The following is a 24,991-nucleotide window of genomic DNA, read 5'->3' on the forward strand; positions in this document are numbered from 1 at the left end:
CAAGGAAGGCCTCTCAGCTCTTTTGGAGCCAATCAAAGACCACGTTACTAAACAACCACACCTCATTGGACGATTCACCGAAAACGCCCGGCATTGTTTCCATGGGAACCATGTCACAAAACAGCCCCGCCCCCTCCACACACAATTAATAAATATATAAGATAGCCATAAAACGTGAATTAAAAAGTCAAATAAATAATTCAAATACTATTTGTTATTATAAAACAACTGGATACAGACAAACCCCAACAGCAGTAACAATGACTGCTTCAAGTCTCTTCTATTTTTTTACTGCATTTAATCAAACAATACATCTAGTTTAGTTGGGTTTTTTTATTCGTAAGGGGCAAATTGGAAGGCATCCATAAGAAAATGACTATAGATATTCTAAAACATACTATATGATAATTATATCTTCTTTATTTGTATGTACACATCTGATTAAGGACACCAAAATACTGTAGCGACCCTGTGAAGTGGCTGTCGATCACAGTGTGGCACCGTGCATGCTGGTCGAGGGGCGTGCCTGTGATTGGCGGAGCAGAGGGGAGGCGGGGTTAACCTGTCGGAAAACGGGAGTTAAGGGTGGTTGACGGGAACTGTTGTTGTTGACGTTCGAGCTGCTGAGCTGAGAGGAGCACGCTGTCTGTGTTGGTGGATGCCTAATAAAGTGAGGATTAATAACGTCGACCCGTCTCCGTGTCATCAGTGCCTTAACGTCCGAGACGTTACAATACATGTTTGAACAGGCATTACAAAGATCCTCCCATTACGTAGGCTTAAACTGGCATCTGAGACAAGTTGGGCAAGAATTCCAGGTGCAATGATTGCAGGGGTCCATATGCTTTTTTTAGTTTTAGTTTTTAGTCTCTTAATTAGCTACATGGCTTTACTTCTTAAATTCACACGCTCTCCCTAATGAGGATCTCACCAACTTCGACTAGATCCAAGTTTGTGCCACAATACAGACTGGAATTTGATGAATCAGACATTGACTATCCTTCCTGACAGAAAGTCTGGCGTAGTCCAAATGAAAAACTGGTCAAAGGGGCACCATGGAGAAGTACACTGTGCTGTACTTTTGCATAAGTGAAAAAGAAGATAATTACAACATGAGTTGAAAAGCTCATTCTGACATAGGTGCTGAATAATAAAAAATTTACATAACAGTCCCTACAGATGCATTGAAACATATTTTAGTTTAACTTAGCTCTCTTTGTTTTAGCGACATTGTGAGCAGAATTATAGTTAATCCATTACTAAAATAATGTAACTTGTTGACAGGTCAACTCTAGCTGCCATGGGAAATGTAAGCATGTAATCCAATCTGCTGGGACCCATTTACACACTCATCATTGATTTTGTTTTTTACTTCACATCACAAACATCTAGTTAAGTAGATTTCTGTAACATTGGGTACATTTTGATACACCATCTATTTTTCATGTATTTACTGCACGACCATGAGTTTGTGTGATACTCTGTGGACAATAAATGCCTTTTACATTTTCTTTTCTTGGTTTAACAACACCCTCATTCAGAATATCATGACTGCTCGGTAACTGGCACATGCAAGCTCTCAATCAGCTTGAGCATTAGCAGTAATCTATTTCACCATTAATCTAATCTTATGATCCTTTGAATTTGTGGTTCAGCAGTTTGTTGGAGCAGAAGATAATTTCCTCTGCTGAAATAATCTCCTTGGATCTTCTAACTGTTGTTCAGTCCAGTGGCCGGCTGCTGTCGCTGTAGCATGCATGTGTCGTCAAGTAGCTCACTTTACAACAATGAGTACTGATCCTCATACAGACAAGGAGCCAAGCAGAACACCTTATGCAGTCACACATACAGTCATACGGCGTACACAAGCACAAGTTGGGCACACACTTCTGGTGCCATGGCTGTGAGAAGTGAGCTCGGATAAGCTTTTGGAGCATAGTTCACGAAAACAGTGTCCATCCTAATGTTGGTAGTCCTTTTTGCTGTGAGGACGATTTCCCAGTATATGGTCCACTTCTGAGGCAATGCCTGCTGTCATCTTTGGAATCACCTGCACGGTGCACAACACGCAGCACACGATCAATGCTGTTGGATTGGACCAAATAACAGTACAGTAATTCAGTATTATTCAGGCTCAGGAAACATCGTTATACCTGCATGGCTCCCAGGTTCTCTGTTAGCTGGCTTGGATTGGAGGATCCAAGCAACACTGAGCTCACTCCCTCGTTCCTCAGGCACCAGGCTAACGATCGGGGATAGGAGGAGATTGTACAGCTGTTAATATAGTGTCATGATTTCAGACTGTACGAAGAGAAACACAGGATTGTTTAGTCGAGGGTCCGAGGATGTTCTTACCGATGGCTATCTGCGGCAAAGTACACCCGAGCTTCTTCGCGATATGAGTCAGTTCCTTTAGCTTGGCTTGTTGTTTCCTCCCATCTTCACTCATTATTTTCTCTCTCAACCACTGGTATGGCTGGAGGAGCAGAACCAGAATGAGATTTTGAATTATTTTCTCAAAATGAGGAAGAAATCACGCAAAACCAGTTTAACTTCTGTTTTGTATATATGTCAAAAGAATATATTATACAACATGTAGACAACGAGGCAGGTGGTCGAAATAAATTGAAGCTGTACCTTCATTGAGGCCCTGGAGCATTCTGGGACACCATTCTCGTACTTCCCAGTGATGATTCCACAGGCCAAAGGGGACCAGGATACCACACCCACACCTAAGACAGAAGCAGAGCCACTGAGCAACACTATACAGCACTAAATCTGTTCACCAAAGCTTAACTTCAGAAACTTACGAGAGACCTACCTATCTTATGGTAGAGCTCTGGCAGCTGAGTTTCCACTTTGTCCCTCTGGAAGAAGTGATACTCTGCCTGCTCACACACTGGTGGAATGAGATTAAACTGTCTGGCCACAGAATATGCTTCCTAATTGAAATGAAAAGGGAATAAAAAGCAAAGGGGAAACTTTAATGAGTTAAAGAACATGTGCATCTGTTGTGTTTGAAGACTATTATTTTGGTTGTGGTTCTCCTGCTACTCTTTGTTTGGCATGTGCTTCAACATATCAGATGATTTTACTTCCTTGCCCCCTTCTAAAGTACACAGAAGTGCTGATTGCTTCATTAGTGTGAACAAAATAGATATCTAGATACAATAGCAGATATCCACGGTGCTCTGTATCATTACAGATGTATTCTCTGTGTTGTTGAGCAATCATAAATCACATATAGGCTGTATAGAGATGATGTCATCTTTAACGCCATTTTCTAAAAAACATTCTGGAAGATATCTGCCTTTGTAATTACATGTCGTGGTAATTTAGACAGAACATTTCAAAGTGTTTTCATAATAAGAAAAAGGTATGATTGCAGGGATACACAAAAAGCAATAGTATCAATATATTGCCTTAAATAGAACCTGGGCTCTTTGTTTTTTACAGGCTATTTTATTTCTTTAGATCGTGTTGCTTGCAAGGAGATACACAAATACCTTCTTTTTTTATCGCTCACCATAATCTCCAGTGCAGACCACCGGGATGTCCCCCAGTACATGGACATCCCCTGGTTGATCACATGTGTCATCGATCTCACTATCTCTGTAGAAAGAGCAGATATGAACAATGTCAATAATCAAACAGTGGGTGGCGACACAATCACAACCTTTATACAACCTACAGGAAAACCGTTTTAATACCGTGCCCAGAAGACTTGGACAAGGTTTAAAGAAGACTGCACGACATCCAGAAAAGCTTTTATGGAAAACGGGCACCTCCAGAACTGCAACAACAAAGATGCTCCTTGAAATGTATTCAGCCTCTTGTGATCTCATGTATAAACCGATATCTTCTTTGCTGGGATCATGCTGGGACTTCATATGGCCAAACGCTGCAGGGAGAGACTCAGCCAACCTTGGCAGAATGTTGCTTGTGCAGTTAAACAAATCATAGCTACAGCTGTACGGGCTGAAATCAGCTCCAGAGCCCTTTAGTGGATTGTGTAGGCTGTGTGTGCCCGGGTAAGGAATGGTGGGTGGAAAAGTGAATAACCAAAATCATATTTAATAAAAGCTGCTGTGATATTTATATCTCAAAGGAGTCTTTAACCAGGGGTATCTCCCATCTCAGGAAGAAATGCTGCTATTATTTTGAAAGTGTGCCTGTTGATGTGTGCACACACTCTCCAATAACTGAAGAGAACCACAAGGAGATACAGTATAATGTGATTACTTTAGTTTGTAATGATTAGTTTATAATTGCTGGTTTTGGTCTGCAGTTATACTTAAAATGCATTAATGAAACAACTGCAACATTAAATCAATATCAATTGTGAATGCAAAAGAAGAAGCGGGGAAGGGAGGGAATTTGAGTAATCTAAGGACAGAGGGCAGATTAGGGAACCAAATTAGAAACCTCAGCGGCGCATACAGTTCACAAGAGTTTGTGAGTACTCACTAATCCACCTCAGTGACAACATCTGTGCACATACCTACTGGCCATTCTGAAGATACATTTTATATTCACGAGTCCGCGTCATCGACTCCAGCACCAGACGCTCACACACTGAGCAAAGTGCTCAAGTGAGATATCCAGCGTACACCATCAACAACAACACCTCACCCACGTGTAGGTTCAAGGAGGATGAAGTGGGGCAAGTTGTGGGTATGAAAAACATGCACTGTATTATTATGAATATGAACTACCACTCCCACACCTGTACGGCCAATAAGCAGACACAGCCCGCGGCCAGGTATGTCTTACAGCTGCCTGCCAGAACCTCTAGAGCTCACAAATCAAAATGCCATATCCCCTGGAGTCAGACAGGACTCCGATAAATTACTGCCCTGACTAAGAAATAGACGGTGATATTTATACGGATTAAACAAACAAGACATGACATGTTTATTAGTGAACTTTGCTGGTGCTGTAAAGCCAATTTGTGATCTTTAGATAAAACAGGGAGCTATTTCCCCTGTCTCCAGTCTTTATATTAAACTAAGGTAAGGTAAGATAACTATTGTTTTATTTATTTACCAACCGATATAAAGGTAACTCTTGGCAATAATATGAATGAACTTATTTTTCTAAATAGCCAACGATTCCTTTAATTCTCAATTTACTGGCACAACAATGTACAACTTGTGTTGTAACGCAACCACATTTTTTTAAATATTTGAGACTAATTACTTAATGTTTGGTATTGGTATAATGTACTCAATAGGTTAGGTGTTCAATTTCTGTGTGAGCACACGCATGACATGCATTCTGTTTGTGTTTTAAATACAAATGTACAAACTGCCATTAATCTGCTCGTCCTCTAGGATTCTCACTGAGTCACATGTTCCTGACTCCTCCTAACTTCAGCCAGCAGTATCACAGTGATCTTCTAGTGAAGCGAGGAGTGTGGAATACATAATTCAGCAACACAATCAGATGTCCGTGTTTGTCTGGACTGGTGTCTTAGTAGTGGATGTTTATGAGTCTATGAGATGCTTTACCATTTTGAAGCAAATGTTTACAGGGTGGTGATCAATAAGAGCCCAGCTTAGTACTATAAACATGGAAAATAAGGTTTTAAATATGGATCCAAAATGAAGATAATTATTGAGGTACTGAGTGGGTGAATGATTCTGCATGCTGCTCTTTATTGCTGAAACATCCTGGCCCTTGAAGGAAACCCAAAGCCTTCCGGTCCGGATGACCGGGTGACTTTGGGTTTGTGTTTAGTATGCTGTGGCCGGAGCATTTCATTTGCTTTTGGCTGGAGGGCTCGGTACAAAGCATATTTATTGATGCCGTGTCTGGTCTTTTCCTCCGCCTGTGTTTACCATTCTTTATTTACTCTGTCCACAGGATTTTCATATGAAGTTGATTGAATATATAACATTCCCTACATATTGCTCTGTCAAAAAAAAATGCTGAAAGCAATATTGTGCTGAGATTTGGACAATTCACTCTGCAGTCTACGATATGCAGAGTAAAACAACGAGCTGACAAAGGTACAGATGCTTCTCCTTGAGGAACATTCTCTTCATATGGGCTATAGCATGAGAGCTATGACATGTGACATGAAATTCCAGCGAGGCCTTTAACCACTTGGGGAAAAACTTCTATACCGTTTCATCACTTTAAGGGACAGCTGCAACAGCCGGAGAGGAAATAAGAGGGGGCTTCAATCCAGGAACGGAAGATGGACGTTGGATATTTGTGACACAGGTTGGGCTTGTTAGACTGGATGTAATCCAAAAGACAAAGTCAAGAACAAATAGGGGGAAGAGAAAGAGAAACACAACAAGAAGGATAAGTGGACGGCACAAGGAAGCGGTGATGGGAACAAAGTGAGACTCTGCAGCCATGACATCACGTTTTTTGTCCCCAAGGGGACACACATTGTCTCACAGAGTCGAAAGCAGTTAAAGTCACAAGAACAACATACAAATACTGCTTCCACACAAATACACACACACACACCTGTTCCTACTCCTATCTTAATACTACATTTGGAGCAAGTGATTTTTATTAATGATCTAATCTATTAATCCTTTATTAAGTTTCAGGAACATTTGGGCGTGTGAATCAATATCTCAGACATGTACATAACAAGTCCTCTGAACTGCAAATGTCCCGTGTCTTTGCATGTGAGCACGATAACTTCAAGTAGTTTCCAAGAGAAGCTATTGAGAAAATCTTTTCTTTGTGCGTTTGTTCATGCAATGCCTCTCTCCCGCTGCCTCTCGTTAAAAGTGTCTGACCCTCTACACAGTGATGTATGACAGTGACCTTGCCTGTAATGAAGGATGAAGAAAAGGTGCACAATGTTTTGTATTGATTCATGGAGCGACTGTGTGGCACAGCTGCTGAAAGCAAAACAGCCTATTTATCTTTATATTTGTCGGAGCGTTTTCATCCATCATCCCTTCCTGTGCAGTTTTGATCATTCCGACAGACTCTCAATCAATCCATCCATCCTATTAGACTTTTCTACATCAGTTGTCAATGGTGAATTGACATTATCTGCAGAGACAGGTTACTAGAAGGTTTGATGGAGCAGGCTGCAGGGTCTGCCTGCCTGTCCACAGAACGACCAGCGACAGCAAGGCCCCGGGAACAATAAGTATGACAGATTGACCTCCCACGGTCAGCTGGATCACAGGGAAATATGTTTGTGAGCCCAGTGGGACTACATCCTTTCAGCCACATACAACCTGGGGACGAGGGTTAGGACTGGATCGAAGAAGGGCCCAAGTATCTGTGATGGCCACAAATAATGGACAAGTAATGAAGAAGAAGCTGGAAGTGTGTCAAAGAAAAAAAATGGCCACATAATGTGGATGTGTGGGAAAGGCATCATTAGCATGTTGGAGTGCACAGTAGAGCTTGTATCTAGTGAGACCGGCACAAAAATACACCAGCTTCCCCCTAGGGGGGCAGATAATCCTGCTTCTGAAGAACAGGGAGGGCTGGGAGTGGGTGTAGCTCAGAGGCCCTGTGGAAACTAGTGATCCCACAGAGACGGAAAGAGAAAGAGAGGGAGAGGCCCGACCAAAATAGAGGATGAGAGATCAGGCAAGATTGTCACATTACTTTAAATGTGTGTGTGTCAGTGGTAGACACACACACAACAACAAAGACAAACCCTATTGGTCAAAGTCAAAGGTCACCGGTCCGGTGAGGCTGGGGACTTTGTCTGTATGTCTCACCTTCTCATGTTACAGAACAACATGCATTGTCCCAACCAGCCCACGGGGGCTGGACAGCCTTCACTCACCCTCCATGGGAGTGTTGCTGTCTGGCCGGTTGGCAAAAACCACATCCACATACTCCAGTTGCATCCTCTGGAGGGAACCCTTTAAACCTGAAATGAGAGGGAAGAAGATGTTTAGAAAGATGTAAGCGAGTCAAAGAAAGAAGAACACAGTCAAAAGGAGTCATGTGCATGAGCCTATATACAATACATGTGTTACCAACCACAGCGTTGACACATCAACACATATTTAGAAATGGGGATTTGAAACCCTTAGAAATAAGGCTACAACACAGCCCAAAAAAGCCTTGAATTAATACTCCCCCTACCCGTGGACCAAGCCGACTTATTACTGTAGAATTTGTTCCTTGACACCTTTGGACAGGGACACTTTGTCCTTGACCTCCAGATGAAGAGTGATAATCACATTTGTGCATGTTTCACCCTCCAATTCTCCTTATGTAGATAAGAAATAGGAATAAAGTCACCATGTTATATTATTATGTTCATATAATAACTGATTATTGCTGTTTTTAAGTAATTGTGATGGTTTCTAGTGCAGAGCAACAATATACCCCCCCAAAAAACAAGAGTGAAAGTTACATGTTTTCAGGCACGTGCACAGACATTTTGCGGGGCAGGTGCTCAAACCCCCAAAAAGGGCATCCATTGCCAAAAAAAGAGTTGAAGCATAAGCAGCAATACACCGATGAAGCTGTCCTCGACCTGCATTTCCTCTGGGCAGGATTAGACCGCTAGCTTACATTTTCTTTATGAATAAAGATGAATTATTATATGGCAACAACAGTACAAGCGTTCTGATTGGCTGATGGGTCGTCATGCCAGCCAGGATCGCCCTCCTCGCCGGTCTGATACAGATCCGTATTGCCCTCTGACGTCATTTTCAAAATGAACGATATTGATCGTCATCAACAGCCAAGAGGAAATTCAGAAGCAGCGAAAATGTGTTATTGAAAGTAATAAAGACTAAAAACTATAGTTTGGATCACTTGTGTTGTTACTTTACTGTTAATTAAAATGTATTTTAGCTAAGCCGTGTTGTCCGTTTTCTACAAGATTGGTCGTTGTAAGACTGGACCAGACATAACAAAGAGATACATAACACATAAAACAATGAGGCACAAGGATAGCGTGACACCGAGAGCTCGCATTGTTAGCATAGTCTAGCTGCTACTTTCTAGCTGTGAATTCTCGTGACATTTATACACACACTTTCAACATACTTTCGAAATTGTCTAAACGGCATTTATACAACACAAAGAAGATGACGGGTGTGTGTATCCAGAGAAATTCTCACAATAACTCAAATAAATGCCCCGTTGGATATCAAAACACATTTGGGGGGAATTGATGACAGAGAGAGAAGCTTTTACTCTTAAATCCTGATGAATGAAAAAAAAGTGGGCTCCAGCAAAAAGGGCACTTTTCTCATCCAGGGCAAAAGGGCCGGTGCTTGAGCACCACTAGGGCTCTATCTGTGCACGTGCCTGCATGTTTTCATTCCAACCAAAGCAACAGGTACAAGTAAAAACAGGGTGAGACCCTGGGGGATTTAAAGTCAACATGTTCATAAACATGGCAAAGGGACAGTTGACCTTAAGGCCTGCCAGCTGCATCTGGCCTCGCACATCTTTTGATTCCAGCTCGCACATGAATCTTACTGGCCACTGTCCATCTGGTTTACTGTGGTCATGGTTATGGGACGACACGTCTGAATGACAATTAGAGTTTTAGAAGATGAATCGGTGTAAAGCAGAGTTCACACCACTATCTCCCGGCAAGAAGATCAGTGTAAATGAATTCAGATTTCACAGGTGGTGGAGGAAACAACAAACTCAAAGCTGAGAGGATGATAAAAAAGACGAGGGATCAGAGAAAAGGTTGTGCTCGTTTCTTTCTCTCTCGCTCAGCGTTTGAAGGGAAACGCTGTACGCCGAGGAGAGGAGAAGAGATGGCACCAAAGTATTGTGAGCAGATCAGCCGCCAGTCGCACACAGAGAAGACTAGATGAAAGATGAAAAGTGAACACGGGAGACCGCCACAAAGGAGGAAAGCAGAGTGGTAGAGAGCCAAGGAAAAAGACACTCTTGCTCTTTTGAACATGTGTGAGCGTGCATGGCAGATTAGTGCCAGAGGCTTCATCATCGCCTGCTAATCCCAGCTGAGAGTTTTGCTCTCCTTACCGACGTTCCAACCACGTCTTCCTTCCTCTGTCAACTGCACTCCTGCATTCCCAGAAACGCCCATTAGCCGATACATGGGTCCTAATCGGAGTCTGCAACGCCATCACGAGCAGTGTCTGCTGTCGACTGGATTAGCTGGAATTTATTGGCTGAGAAAGTCTATTATTGGAGCTGATGTTTTTTTTGGAGATAATGAACCACAAAGCTATTCTACTTGCATCTGCAATGAATGCATTACATTTTGTGTTTTGCGAAAGTCTCTTTGAAACGATCAAAGAATGTCTTTGTCCTGAGAGTAAAATGTTAAACACACAAGCTGGTGGCTAGAGAGAATTTGACTTTTCCCTGCACCCCACAGTTCATCAGTGCTGATCTTTGATATTGATCATTACAGAGTGGCACCCCATCATTCCCAGTAAATGTCATTGACTGGCCTGTGGTGGGATGCACAACCAGGAGTGAGGATGATGGTGGCGGCAGATGTTTTAATGTATTACCCTGTGGTGAAATGTGCCACACAAGTAGTGGAGGGGCACTGCACCCTTCTCTAATGGATGGCGTGAGACTACAGGAGTGCAGCGGGACTCCTCGTGATGGGGTGACGGGAAGGACAACGCAGGGGAGAGGAAATCGACTTGTTACCTTCAATGATGTGTTTTCTGTTGAGGCCTCTTTCTGTCTCTGCTCTGCAACAGGAGGGAAACAATGTCAGCTCCCACGCATGCATCCACACATTCATGCACAAAGACACAACTCTCACGAATGTAAGCAGATCATCAAGCCAAACAAGAGCCTGAAACACACCACTGAGGAGAACTACACAGACTCAACGCTCAGCAGGGAGCCCACGGCTAGAGCACAAAGTGTGCAGTGTGTCTGTGCACACAAGGCTTGTGGTCGCCAGTCCCGGCTTCGGTGAGACGCAGGTCAACATACGCAGGGGCAAAGGACTGGACAATCACTTGGTTGAAAGTATAATATAAAATATATTACAGGTTCATTACAATGTCAACTTTATATGATATGATATGATATTCCTTTATTCGTCCCACAGTGGGGAAATTTAAAAAATCACAGCAGTGGTGCACATCAGAGCATCAATGAAAATAAATATAAAACACAAAACTAAATACAAAAAACTAAATACTAATACTAATCCTAAATATACAGGGGGAAAACAAAGTAAGTACTGAGTAAAGTACATGCTTCTGTTCTAAGAAAGTGATCTAGTGATGACTTCACTGACATATAGTTTGTATAGCGGTGCTATAGTATGTAGCACCGCATAGAGACCGAGTGACTTTGTGTGACGACATAAAACTGCCTCTTACAGGTTGATGACGTCTAGCTCTCTGGCAGAAGCCATCCAGTACTTTTGATTCATATATACAGATTGGATATTTAGCTTAAAGTCTTTAAAGAGTTAAAAGACTTTAACTTGACTGTTTTTGCGCATCTGTTTTCATGCTTTATTCATTTTGTGGCCACTTTGAGAATGTGTAACATGTCATAAACACAAAAACAGCACCGTATGAAGTTGTTAAGGCGAATATGTTAGCATGCGACCGCCTGTTTACACATCCAGACAATAAGAAGCTAAATTAGCAACCGTTTGGATGCTAAATGTGATCCAATGCTGATGCTAACTATGATCCAATGCTCACTCTCCTTATAAATCTGTATAGGTGTCAAAACATTGACAATGTGAAGCTATAAAACTGAAACACCTGCAAATCTTCAAAACTGTACGTTTGTCAGTCATCATTTGCACATGTCCGTCTGCTTTTTCCTTTTCCATTTGATTCATTCATTTTTCTTTCTGTTCCAGTGTTTCTCTCTTTGCTCAGTTTCTCTTGTTCTCACTTCATTTCACACTTTCTCTTCTCTGAAGAGGGGGTGAGAACATGGCCGTGTTGGAATGTGCGTATGTGTCACTCATATTCCGAGCGTGTCCTCCACGTGCACCTGTGGGTTTTCCAAAATGGTCGATGCCATGTGACGCTGCGTGGCTAATGTTGTAATGTGCAGCCTGTTGTTGGTGAGATAGCCCCAACATCTGAGGAGAAAGACACACATGCTGGACGCCATACACACACTTACTTTCCACCCCAGTAAAGCTTCGTGGTGATCACCAAGCTGGATCTCCTGAGGGAAGACAGACAGACAGACACATCGAAAGTGCTTGAAAAGGACTTGAAAGATGTTGGGGAAAAGATGCATGTCCCATGCTGCATGTGTGCATGGACATCCAAGTGTTCTCCAGTGACCTTTAATCCTGCAATCTTGTTTGAAAAATTACAGAAGGACCCTTTTTTCTCTTAACTACACCAGGATAGCGGCCGTACCATAAAATCCCTCATGTTTAAATGATCAATAATTGAAACATATCCAGAGTTAAGGCAGAGTGTTGCCAAGAGTTGTTGAGAAGGAAGATAGACACAACCAAGTTATGTCACTGCAGTGTGGCAGTGCATGCAGTGTAGATTATGAAACTGATATTTGATGTTTGTGTCTGTGATATTTGATGTTTGTTGTTCTTTGTGTGTTGTACACTGTACCTGAATACCATGTGTACCAAGACATCCAACTGAAAATGACTGCATGAAAATACATATGGTTATGTTGTTGAAAACTAAATAAAAAAAGTAAGTTAAAAAAAGAAACTGATATTTTCTGTGCTGCAAATACAGATGTCTAACATGAATCTAAAATTCTGGATTACAAGATAATCGAGGTAATGAGAAATATATGTTTCACAGTCATGCTAATTTTCCTCATTAAACAATAATACCTGCTAAACATCAACATGTCAGCATCGTCCAAAGCTTCACAGAGATTACATCATTTGAAATGACTCCCCTAAAAGAATAGGGACAACTGTTATAGACAAAATAATGTCTCAACCTTTGTGGTCATTGTTTCCTGAAGGGCCTTCGCTCACATGACATCACCATTACATTACATTACATGTCATTTAGCAGACGCTTTTATCCAAAGCGACTTACAATAAGTGCATTTCAACCTAGAGTACAAACTAAGAACAACAAGAATACAGGAAGTAACATTTCCTCAACATAGTCGAACTACTAAAGTACCATAAGTAAGAGCTATTTAAGTGCCACTGAAGTGCAAATCTGTGTTTTAATCCAGATATAGTCAGAAAAGGTGTGTTTTCAGTCTCCGGCGGAAGATGTAGAGACTTTCTGCTGTCCTGATGTCAGTGAGGAGCTCATTCCACCACTGATGTCATCACAAAGTCAGCCATAGATCAAACATTTAGATATGGATGTTGTTGGTTTGTCCACACACTTTTGGCCAAGTAGTGTGTACACACTTACATAATCGTAAAACCTCCTCATGGAACATATTTAGAATCTTAAGAGAATGTTTTTACCTCCAGCACTTTTTCTTGATGATGTTTCCCACGATTATCTCCGCTCTGCAAAGAAAAAAATACACAAGAAGATGATGAGATTATATCTCAGGCTGCCAGTTCTCTAAGAGCCTGTAAGCGTGACTGGTATCAGCCACACATCTACAGCATGAATAGTTTATCAAAAATCTGCAGGAGTACCAGATAAAGGATAAACGCCTGTATTGTATGCCTGGATTTCATCCGCAACCTTGAAATGAATATTCATCCCCATACACCTACAGCAGGGGTGGCCAACCCGCGGCTCGCGAGCAGCATGCGGCTCTTTGCCTGGTGTCATGCGGCTCTTACGTTCATATCTAAGTTTGTGTTTTTTTGTATGTGCGTGTTCGCTTCGCTTGAGTTCAATACGGTATTTTTCGTCAAACGCGCATGCGTGAGATGAAAAAAACGCAAAGTTTCCCAGTAGGGCACGGGTCTCAAACTCGTGGGCCAAACACGGAAAGACCACATCCGAATGTCGAGCGGGCCGTTCTACGATGGGTGTCCGAAAGTGTCCGAAAATCAAACACTGCACTTACGCCATGAACGCCGCATTATGGGCAGCTGGATGTCCCGCACTATGGCCAGGGATGGATTAACCAACAGGCCTACCGGGCCCAGGCCCAGGGGCCCATGAGCTCAGGGGGCCCCTGGGCCTGAGCCTCCGCGCGTGACGTCGCTGTGATTAACATTGTATTGATATGAATATGATGATATGACACGATGCGCCGTAGCCGGTATATGCTAGGCTTAAGTCATTCATGTCAGTAACAGGGCCCCAATAGTCCTACTCAGGGATGGATTACCGAACGAGCCTACCGGCACCAGGGGCCCATGAGCTCAGGGGGCCCCTAAGCCAGAGCCTCTGCATGAAGTCGCTTTTATTAACTTTGTATTACTATTGATATGATGATATGACACGATGCGCCATAGCCGGTAGGCCTATATGCTAGGCTTAAGTCATTCATGTCATGGTCATATAATTCGCGTTATGTTGTCTGCTCAGCTCCGGTATCGTTGTTCCATACGGACTGTTTTGTTAGCGATGTTTAAAAAATATTTTTTTCTTTTTTACATTTGTTGGTCTTTTTTTGTTTTGTTGCGGGGGGGGGGCTTGACACGTCACAAGTCACGGCCCGAGTCAAGTCCGGCCGGGGGCATCTCGCCGGCGTCGCGTCTCGCCGGCATCGCGTCTCGCCGGCATCGCGTCTCGCCGGCATCGCGTCTCGCTGCCCCCCATGTGTATATATATATACTGTATTTAATTCCTTTTTTATTCATTTCATTTGTTTTATATTATTTCTTTTTTTCACTTTAGAATTAAGCCATTCTATGAATCGGCCAAACCTCCCTTCCCAGGGGGGGGTGTGAGGGATTCTTATGGCAGAGACACACGAGGTGAATCAAACCGACCCCCCCCCCCCCACACTTGCAGAAGGTGTAGGCGATTCTACACCCGGGAAAGTTTAGGAAATTTGCCTACAAACCCCCCCACGTGTGTGGGCAATGGCCGACACTCAGGGAGGGCAGGCAAATCCTAGAACTTTCTCCTACTGCCTCCTACGGACTCACAGATCCGTGCCGTCTGCTAGAAATCACTAGTATTACATAGTCTGATTCGCTGCTCCGTGACGTCACAGGCGACTTCAAAGCACAGAACCAGTTAGAACTGGTGGGTTGAGTGACGTCACAATGCTCGCTTCAAAGACGTCTCTATGGTAGTTCCGATGCGATATATCTTTGGCCACAAGTCTTTGGGGCGCTGTTTCCCTGGACACGAGGCAAAGAGACCCGTATGTTCCCTTTGAGTGAGAGACGACCAGTGTTGCCAGGTCCGCGGTTTTCCCGCGGAATTGGGCTACTTTTGAAGTGTTGCCGCGGGTTGAATTTTTTGTCCGCTGGTTCGGTCCTCGCTCATCTGCGCCGGCCGGGCGTCTCGCCGACGTCGCGTCTCGCCGGCATCGCGTCTCGCCGGCGTCTCGCTGCCCCCCCCATATGTATATATATATATATATATATACTGTATTTAATTCCTTTTTTATTCATTTCATTTGTTTTATATTATTTCTTTTTTTCATTTTAGAATTAAGCCATTCTGTGAATCGGCCAAACCTCCCTTCCCAGGGGGGGGTGTGAGGGATTCTTATGGCAGAGACACACGAGGTGAATCAAACCGAACCCCCCCCACACCTGCAGAAGGTGTAGGCGATTCTACACCCGGGAAAGTTTAGGAAATTTGCCTACAAACCCCCCCACGTGTGTGGGCAATGGCCGACACTCAGGGGAGGGCAGGCAAATCCCTAGAACTTTCTCCTACTGCCTCCTACGGACTCACAGATCCGTGCCGCCTGCTAGAAATCACTAGTATTACATAGTCTGATTCGCTGCTCCGTGACGTCACAGGCGACTTCAAAGCACAGAACCAGTTAGAACTGGTGGGTTGAGTGATGTCACAATGCTCGCTTCAAAGACGTCTCTATGGTAGTTCCGATGCGATATATCTTTGGCCACAAGTCTTTGGGGGCGCTGTTTCCCCCCTGGACACGAGGCAAAGAGACCCGTATGTTCCCCTTTGAGTGAGAGACGACCAGTGTTGCCAGGTCCGCGGTTTCCCCGCGGAATTGGGCTACTTTTGAAGTGTTGCCGCGGGTTGAATTTTTTGTCCGCTGGTTCGGTCCTCGCTCATCTGCGCCGGCCGGGGGCGTCTCGCCGACGTCGCGTCTCGCCGGCATCGCGTCTCGCCGGCGTCCCCGGCCGGCGTCTCGCTGCCCCCCCCCCATATGTATATATATATATATATATATATATATATATATACTGTATTTAATTCCTTTTTTATTCATTTCATTTGTTTTATATTATTTCTTTTTTTCATTTTAGAATTAAGCCATTCTGTGAATCGGCCAAACCTCCCTTCCCAGGGGAGGGGTGTGAGCAGGGATGGATTAACCAACGGGCCTACCGGGCCCAGGCCCAGGGGCCCATGAGCTCAGGGGCCCCTGGGCCTGAGCCTCCGCGTGACGTCGCTGTGATTAACATTGTATTGATATGAATATGATGATATGACACGATGCGCCGTATGCCGGTATATGCTGGGCTTAAGTCATTCATGTCAGTAACAAGGCCCCAATAGTCCTACTGAGGGATGGATTACCGAGAGCCCTACGGCACCAGGGGCCCGTGAGCTCAGGGGCCCCTGGGCTCAGGGGCCCGTGACAGGGGCCCGTGAGCTCAGGGGGCCCGTGAGCTCAGGGGCCCATGAGCTCAGGGGGCCCCTGGGCCTGAGCCTCCTCGCGTGACGTCGCTGTGATTAACATTGTATTGATATGAATATGATGATATGACACGATGCGCCGTAGCTGGTATATGCTGGGCTTAAGTCATTCATGTCAGTAACAGGGCCCCAATAGTCCTACTGAGGGATGGATTACCGAACGAGCCTACCGGCACCAGGGGCCCATGAGCTCAGGGGGCCCCTAATCCAGAGCCTCTGCGTGAAGTAGCTGTTATTAACTTTGTATTGATATGATGATATGACACGATGCGCCATAGCCGGTATATGCTAGGCTTAAGTCATTCATGTCATGGTCATATAATTCGCGTTATGTTGTCTGCTCAGCTCCGGTATCGGTGTTCCATACGGACTGTTTTGTTAGCGATGTAAAAAAAAACAATTATATTTAAATATTTTTTTTTGACTTTTTTTTTTTTTTGCGGGTGGGGGGGGCCCTTGACACGTCCAGGCCCAGGGGCCCGTGGTTTCTTAATCCGTCCATGACTATGGCTAAAGTAGTTTACGGTGATGCTTTCTCCAGCCGCCCTCAATTCAGCGGACACGGTGTAAGAGCAGCGTTGCGGGAGAACCGCATCCGAATGTCGAACACTCTCTTCGGCTAAAGTGGTTTATTGGTGGGCGTTTGATTACTCCAGCCCCCCATAATGCGGCATTCATGGCGCAAGTGCACCGTTCGATTTTCGGACACCTGTTCTGATTGACACCATGTGAAGGAATTGCATCGAGTGGCAACAACGGAATTAAGCCAGATTTGAAGAGGATTGTTCAAGGCAAGGAATCCCATAAGTCCCACTAAGCAACATGCATAGTAAAAGAAAAACGCTATTGTAAATTATTCTATTTTTGTTTGTGGACTTGGTTGAACTGAGATAATGTGTGTTTGTGTGTGTGTGTGTGTGTGAGACAGTGTACACAATGTTCATTGTTGAACATGACAGACCTGTTGTCTTAGTACTGTAGGAGTCCATTTCTGTCATTATCATGTTGGTGTGTGACATTTACAACAAATCTGGCTGATCAGAGGTGTGTGTGTGCGTGTGCGCGCGCACACATATGTGTATGATGTGGCTCTTTGCGGTGACACAGTAAAAAATGTGGCTCTTAGTCTCTGACTGGTTGGCCACCCCTGACCTACAGGCTTTCGGTGAGACAATGTCCAGGCCGACAACGTTAGATTGAGCTGAGAACATAATGGTGAGACTCCAGTGATGAACGAGATTATATAGATCCCTTTAGAGTCAAGCTACGTTTCATCCTTGTAGGTCTCATGTGTATAATTCCTGGTCTGGGGCTGAACCTTGTTAATATTCTGAGACGACTCACTTCCCACCAGAGTAGACTTCAGCCGTGTCGAACAGGTTGACGCCGCTCTCATAGGCAATCGTCATCAGCTGCTCTGCCACCTGATACAGACAAGAAGAAATACCCCTCACGAGCTTCAGTGTGGTATAATGTAAAACTATAAATATGACCCAAAATGACTCTTCGCAAAGGGTGGGCTGGGAACATTCCAAGGAGAGTGAATCTCTTTCCCAGTGAGATACACATAACCAGGAAAACTGCTTGTTGATTAAAGTTGTTTACTGTTCAATATATTTCCCAGACTATTCTGACCTAGTTTCTGTGCCTGCAGTTTATTCAGAGCCATACATGGGAAGGCCAACTTTGTCATGATGACGTTATCTTTCCGTACCCAGGTTTTGTTTTTCGTCAGTTTGTTTGTTTCTCTGTGTGTCAGCCCCAGTGGTCATCAGGCAGTGGTGAGCTGCCTTCAATTCAGTGGCGTCCCCGCTTCAAGGCCGGATCAAGGCACTGGAAGTGGTCTTCTGCTTCGTAACTTGTGACAGGGAGCAGTAAGACTTCACCACTTGGGTTTGGAAGAGCTAACAGGGACTTAACAGCCTGCTGTGATACTGTAGCAGGGAATTCGTAATGGAATGATGACTAACTAAATCTCTCCCTCGAGGGCGAAAACAACTGGTGGTTGTAGACTGTCGCAAGTGCTCACTAGTTGTATTTGCAGGGTCTAAAATAATGAAACAGCTGACTGATGGATTTGACAAAACGTCTTACCTCATCGGAGATTTGACCTCCAAATGTTACCCATGTGCCTGTTGAAGGAAACATCACAGTCAAAGTTATGGAACGAACTGAAAGCATGCGAGACCTTGTGTAAAACCACAGTCACAGTCATTTTAGTCATGCATTAATTATCATTTTGACATTTTGGCGTGGATACATGACAACATGGCCTCGCCCTGAAACCATCACAGCCAAATGTTCAGTCTTGATAAGTTGAAAGAAAGAAATGTTCACTGCCGTATGAGTTTATTGTGAGTGAGCACAATGTGTGAAGCTAATTAAAGATTCCTGGATCTAAAGTCAACATATTTCTCATTAATATGAGAAAAAAAAGGGTTCCCAGTATAGATCCCTATGGGACGCCGGTAGATTAATTCAAGATGTTGTTGATATTTTTCATGTTTTACACTTTTTCAGCACATTGTAGATTTTAAACAGATAAAGCTATACATTCAAGAGAAGTCACAAACACGAAGGGTTGTAGTAAAGTGCTGATCACTGCAAGTGATGAAAACAAATGAAAGCATACCTTCGCATATCTGAAGATTGGGCATTGCATTATGAACATGTTGGCATTAGTTGCATGCCAATTGGATAACAATTGACCGTGCTATGGTAAAAAGAAGATTGTGACCTATCCATGACCTTGACCTTGACCTTTGACCCGATTGATCCCAAAATCTAATCAAATGGTCCCCGGATAATAACCAATCATCCCACCAAATTACATGTGATTCCAGAAGATGTTGACCTTTTCATGACCTTGACCTTGACCTTTCACCCGATCGATCCCAAAATCTAATCAAATGGTCCCCGGATAATAACCAATCATACCACCAAATTTCATGCGATTCGGTTTAAAACTTTTTTTGTTATGCGAGTAACACGCATACAAATAAATAAATAAATACACGGCGATCAAAACATAACTTTCCGCATTTTCAATGCGAAGGTAATAACCTTTTAGGTGAACTCTGGCTCCTTTACATGTTTGTTTCTGTTATAGAATGACTACTGTCCGTGGTAAATAAAATAAAGAAACAGACTGCTCTGACCGACTTCAGGCTGTCCTTCCTTATAGATATAAGCATAGATGTACAGTATATAGATATGTGAGGCCTCTCTTCAACCATCATAGGCTCAAGTTCTTGTGAGAATTTTCATGTTCACCTTCTGTTCTGATCCTGTCACAAGCGGCTTTATTTCATCCCCCATTGATACGAAATAACGCAGAGGCTGGTCTTAAATCTGTAGACAGCTGCACCAGAAGGGTAGCAGCAGATCGGTGGAGGCTCCGGTAATGGTCACATAAAAAAAAACTTTTATTAAAAATGTAAATTTTTTATGTGAAATTGTGTTTCCTTGCTCCACACGATTATATGGAGAAGACGGGTGGGGAGGAAAACATCGTAATACTGGAGTAACCAAATAAGACTTTGTTCTCTTTGCAGTTCACAGTTCTTGAATTTTATTTCTTTTTTCAAATACTTTTCTTACTAATTTTCTTCTCATCATTTCTCAAAGGACAGCTTCAGAAATACCCCTCAAGGGAACTTGTCATATTATTTGGCTTAACTTTTCTCTTCCTCATTCTTCGCTCTTGGGCTCAAAAGGGTTGGTACGGACTTACAGACAAAACCTGAAGCTACAAGAGGCTTTATAGGTAAGAGCAGTATTCAAGCATTCAACAAAATCCCCTCAATAACGGTTCCGATTTAGTCTCAGGTCATGTGACCACACACACACACACACAATTACTCAATGAATCAGCCCTATCAAGATGAATGTGTTTACCCTCTAGTGTACATTGCTAACACCAGCTATTGATTAAATATTGATGTAGCAACTCTCATGCGGCTACCCGTGGGTTTCCCCCAAAAACTCCAAGGATCAGCCATGAATGACGAGATCAAGGTTCTGTTCGCGAACATATTTATTACCAACCCACACACAGCAGACCGCAAACCTGCGCCTCTGCAAACTCTCCTGCTCCACTCTCACCTGAGAGCTTTTATGAGGGTGGCCTCGGCTGCTGACTGATTGCCAATCACCAGCAGCCGAGGCCAAATTGGAGACAGCTGCCACAATTGACAAGAAAAATATGAACACAGCTTTGTGTCGTTTCTCACGACTCTGCATACGAATGAAAAACGCATGAAGTTTAGAACAGGGTAAAATATTATAATGAGATTTAAAACACTATCCACTTCTGCGCGTCACTTTCAATGGCGCTATATTATATCTACAAACACACACACACACACAGATAAGTTGAGTTTTCACTTGAATGCTTATGTACTCACCAAGCCCCAGACAGGAGACGCGCAACCCAGATTTCCCCAGGTTCCTATGAAGAAACACATGATAAAAAAAAGTGTTATCATATAAATGTGATTGCAATTACTGTGCTGCTGTATTTTGCTCTGAGCGCACATTTTCTGCTGAAACAAAGACCAAATATATCTTGTTTCCAAATCATAACTCAAGAGACTGAAATGAGACGACAGCATTATTGTGGAGCTTACAATACATGCAAAACATCCCTGTACTTGCAGTATGTAGTGCATTAATTATAACGATCTAGCTTGTCATGGGTGATCGAGAGGAGAATCCCTGAATGTGACGGTCACCTTTATCACACCTGCAATGATTAATCAGAATTGGGAGATTACAGGAGGGAGGACAGTTGATTGAATGCTACCACTTTCTCTGGAAGAAGATTGTGGTCCTCTAAAGACCCTGAAAACTATCCTCATAATTAAAAGAATTCCCAAAACTGCACTTGAGAGTGTGTTTCTCTTTGTTTCTAATCCCTTATTCAATCGCCTCTTCTTCCACTCAGGACCGTTCACCTCCTCCTGCTGCAGGAAGCACTTCAGCCTCTATTGTTTTTGTCGAACCCACAAAATGCAGACGACCGTGCTCGCTCTCACGCACTGAGGTTGTTTTATATCAGCATTTCTTAAGAGAGCTCTTCCCGCTCTTTCTTCCTCTACATATTCCCATCAACCTTACTGTGCCACGGTACACAGCACAAAGAAAGATAAACTAAGGCAGGGTTCTTGCCACCATCCACTCAAAGTCTCAGCGCTCCATTTCTGTGCCACATCATGTCCAACGGAGAGGGGAACTCACGTGGCACGCGTGTGTTTGATGACTTAACAACAGCGATAACAGCGAGAGCCAACGCATGCGTCTTCCCACAGAGGGATGTATGTGAAGAGGATTCACATCCCGGGGAAGGAAAACGTCTGAAAGAGGAAGGTGACATGAAGCCAAACGCGGTGACATTGGGACACATTCAGCGGAGCCACACGCTGAGACGCCGCCACAAGCGCGCACGCTTCATCTCGAGAGGAGAATTTGTCCAAATGCTTATTTTCCTGACACAAACAAGACCTCCCAGTTTAGAGGATTGCACCTTCCGCTTGGTTCTTCCTGGCACCTAATGGCCTGTGCACGGCCAGCTGAAGGCGGACTAATCCGAGCCGTATTTAACCGTGCCCTCATACAATTAAATTAAATGTTCAACATGGGGAAGCACCTTGTCAATAGTTCAGACGAGCGCCAAGATGAAAAGGATGACAGACACAAGGTGAGGTGTTTACACATCAGCACATTCTTGATACATGCATGGCCTCTTGGATGCACTGTGCGTATCTCACACATCGTTAGATGCGTTCTTGTCTCTGATGCGGCGGAGGAGTTTGGATATGGTGTCCCCCGTCCTCCTGATGTATTATCGAGTGGGAGCTCAGATGAACGTGTGGGGGAGGGGCTGTACAGCAGGTTAGACTGAGTCTATGTGTGTGTTGTCGGGGTGTTTTTGAGGGCAAACCGCGCGGACGATGCGGGATGTTTGCGGCTGTATTTATTGCAAGTCGCTCAGGTTAACGCGTGTGCAATAGTTTGCAAACTGTAAATACATTCTTCATTGATAGTGTTTCCATGTTTTACATGCACTGACAAGTTGATGCACAGTATCCACACGATGAACACGCTTGCAAGAATGTTTCATCTCCAGATAGGTGGTTGTCCACGGAAAATAGCTCACTTTGTTTTCGGAGATAAGCTGTGTTTACAGTGTGTGTGTGTGATGTTTTAAATGCATTTAAGATGCCTTAATGATAGCAGAAGAACAGAGCTGACGTTCAACTGGCGGAGAAGCGGCCTCGCTGCTGTATTCTTGTCCCCGGTGGAGCAACAGCATCGGCCGTACCTGATCATTAACCACACAGCCGGCTGCAGCACATTAATAGATGCGTCCAGGTCGGGTAAGTGGGTGCCAGCAGAGGCAGGTTGCTACAGAAGCTAATGATTCAGGGGGTTATGGCATGTCATGAGCAACAAAGGAAAGACAAAGAATAACTTTGTGTTCAAGAGGAGATGGGTTCTTGTGTGCACGTGGGAGAGAAATAAAGGGCTGTAGAAGCACACGTTCTTTGTCTATTATATTGTTAATGATAAAAGGATGATACTAAACTGCACATCAATACTTTTGCAAGTCAGTGAGTGTGTCTTGGTTCCTCATGCTTGGACGGGGCTACAAAGAAGCCTTGAAGTAAAATAATGAGAACAAATAAATGACAACTGTGTGTTTTAAAGACGCCCCCTCACACAAACCTATCACAGCGTATGAACATCCTGTGAGCTGACACAGTATACAGTACGTTCTATTCTTAGTGGATGCACAGTTGAAATAAAATTAAAACAAATGGCAACATCTGGCTTTATTTATTCTGCTTAAATCTTTGGAGGTATGACCTCATATTGTCGGAGGTGTTTTTTTCTTCTCTTCTTAGAAAGAAATAACATATTTCAAGTCACACCCTGGATGTTTTGTTTCCTGGTGTTGGATTTCTTTACATCAATATTTGTAAGCTGACACTTTCTTCAAGGTTGTGAGTAAACAGATCAAACTCCTCACTCGCTATAGGCATTATTGCAGACTGAGAAAAAACCCTCTGGCCAACCTTGATGGGTGGAGGGATTAGCCAGCGCCCGCCTTCTCGGTTCCCACCGCTCTCCTGACGGACACCATAATGTTCTTATCAAACATAATTCTTTGCAGGAAAGAAAGGCGGGTCATATTCTAAATATATCAAAGCCGGGGGTCTATGTGGGTTTGATGAAAGAAGGGAAAATAAATCAAGCACTTTAAGGGGGAAAAATGACTGAAGAGAAAAGCTCCAGCAGAATTGCTGGGAAATGAAATCACCAATGAAGCCTCCAGGCCTCATGGCTGAATTCTCACCAATGAAGACAGGAAATGAATGGGGAAGAGAAGGAGAAACATTGCTATACTGAGAGACAGTTAAACAAGAGACACTAGAAACATACTACGGATGCATTGTTGCAAGACCCAAGCCCCAAGTCTAAGCCGATCAAACGCCCTCCACAGATAAAACATCCTATATGACACAGAGTGGGAAATAGGAAATGACAGCCAGCTCCGTACAGGGCCTTGCACAATGTGCATGTTTGAATAGTGTGTGTGTGTGTGTGTGTTTATATATATATGTGTGTGTGTGCTGGACATGACTTTCTGCTTGTTTTTTCCACAGGGCCAAAGTCAACATTGTTTTAACTTTTTCATTCTTATGCATTCCACAGAACATCATATGCACACACACACACACACACACACACACACACACACACACACACACACACACACACACACACACACACACACACACACACACACACACACACACACACACACACACACACACAGCTATTCAAAATGCTCAATGGTCAAAGAATCTCTCACAGAATAACAGTTTTAACAGACACGCATGATTGAAGCTACGGGCCAGTGGGCTGATACTGTTTTAAAAAACATGTGGACAGATCCGAAGTGGTTGATTCAGAACATTGTGGAGAGCTTACCAATGTGGGGAAGCGATCATGTCATGGTAACTGGAAAACTTGCATACAGTACTGATAGAAGGTATGTCACGGTATCTTTGTAGGTTTGGTGTCTGTTCACCGTGCATCATCGGAAAACAAAAAACATCTTGATTTTACATTTATTTAACCAGGAAAAGCCTAATTGAGATTAAAAATCTCCTTTAAAAGAGTCCTGGCCAAGACAGCAGCAGTAGGACATTAACCAAAGTTTCAGACAATACAACATAAAACAGTGACAGACAATATAACAAAAATAAATATATTGTTTTAGATCACAGCATGAACAAAACCAAAACTAAGACTCAAGTCATCATAACCAAGTTCAC

At 43.5% G+C, this 24,991-nt stretch overlaps 1 protein-coding gene across 1 annotated transcript in view; it reads right to left on the reverse strand.

Annotated features, from left to right (window-relative positions):
• Positions 1–1,354: 1,354 nt before the first annotated feature.
• Positions 1,355–24,991, reverse strand: part of kcnab1b (potassium voltage-gated channel subfamily A regulatory beta subunit 1b) — a 35,100-nt gene continuing 11,463 nt past the window's right edge. The window contains 13 exon segments of the mRNA XM_056421730.1: positions 1,355–2,050; positions 2,154–2,242; positions 2,356–2,476; positions 2,638–2,732; positions 2,822–2,942; positions 3,527–3,612; positions 7,781–7,867; positions 10,603–10,646; positions 12,061–12,105; positions 13,355–13,399; positions 17,994–18,073; positions 18,744–18,781; positions 21,056–21,099. Coding sequence (XP_056277705.1) covers positions 1,961–2,050; positions 2,154–2,242; positions 2,356–2,476; positions 2,638–2,732; positions 2,822–2,942; positions 3,527–3,612; positions 7,781–7,867; positions 10,603–10,646; positions 12,061–12,105; positions 13,355–13,399; positions 17,994–18,073; positions 18,744–18,781; positions 21,056–21,099 — 985 coding nt within the window. The 3' untranslated portion in view covers positions 1,355–1,960.

The sequence above is a fragment of the Pseudoliparis swirei genome, chromosome 8 (genome assembly GCF_029220125.1).
Source record: "Pseudoliparis swirei isolate HS2019 ecotype Mariana Trench chromosome 8, NWPU_hadal_v1, whole genome shotgun sequence".
Lineage (NCBI taxonomy): Eukaryota > Metazoa > Chordata > Actinopteri > Perciformes > Liparidae > Pseudoliparis > Pseudoliparis swirei.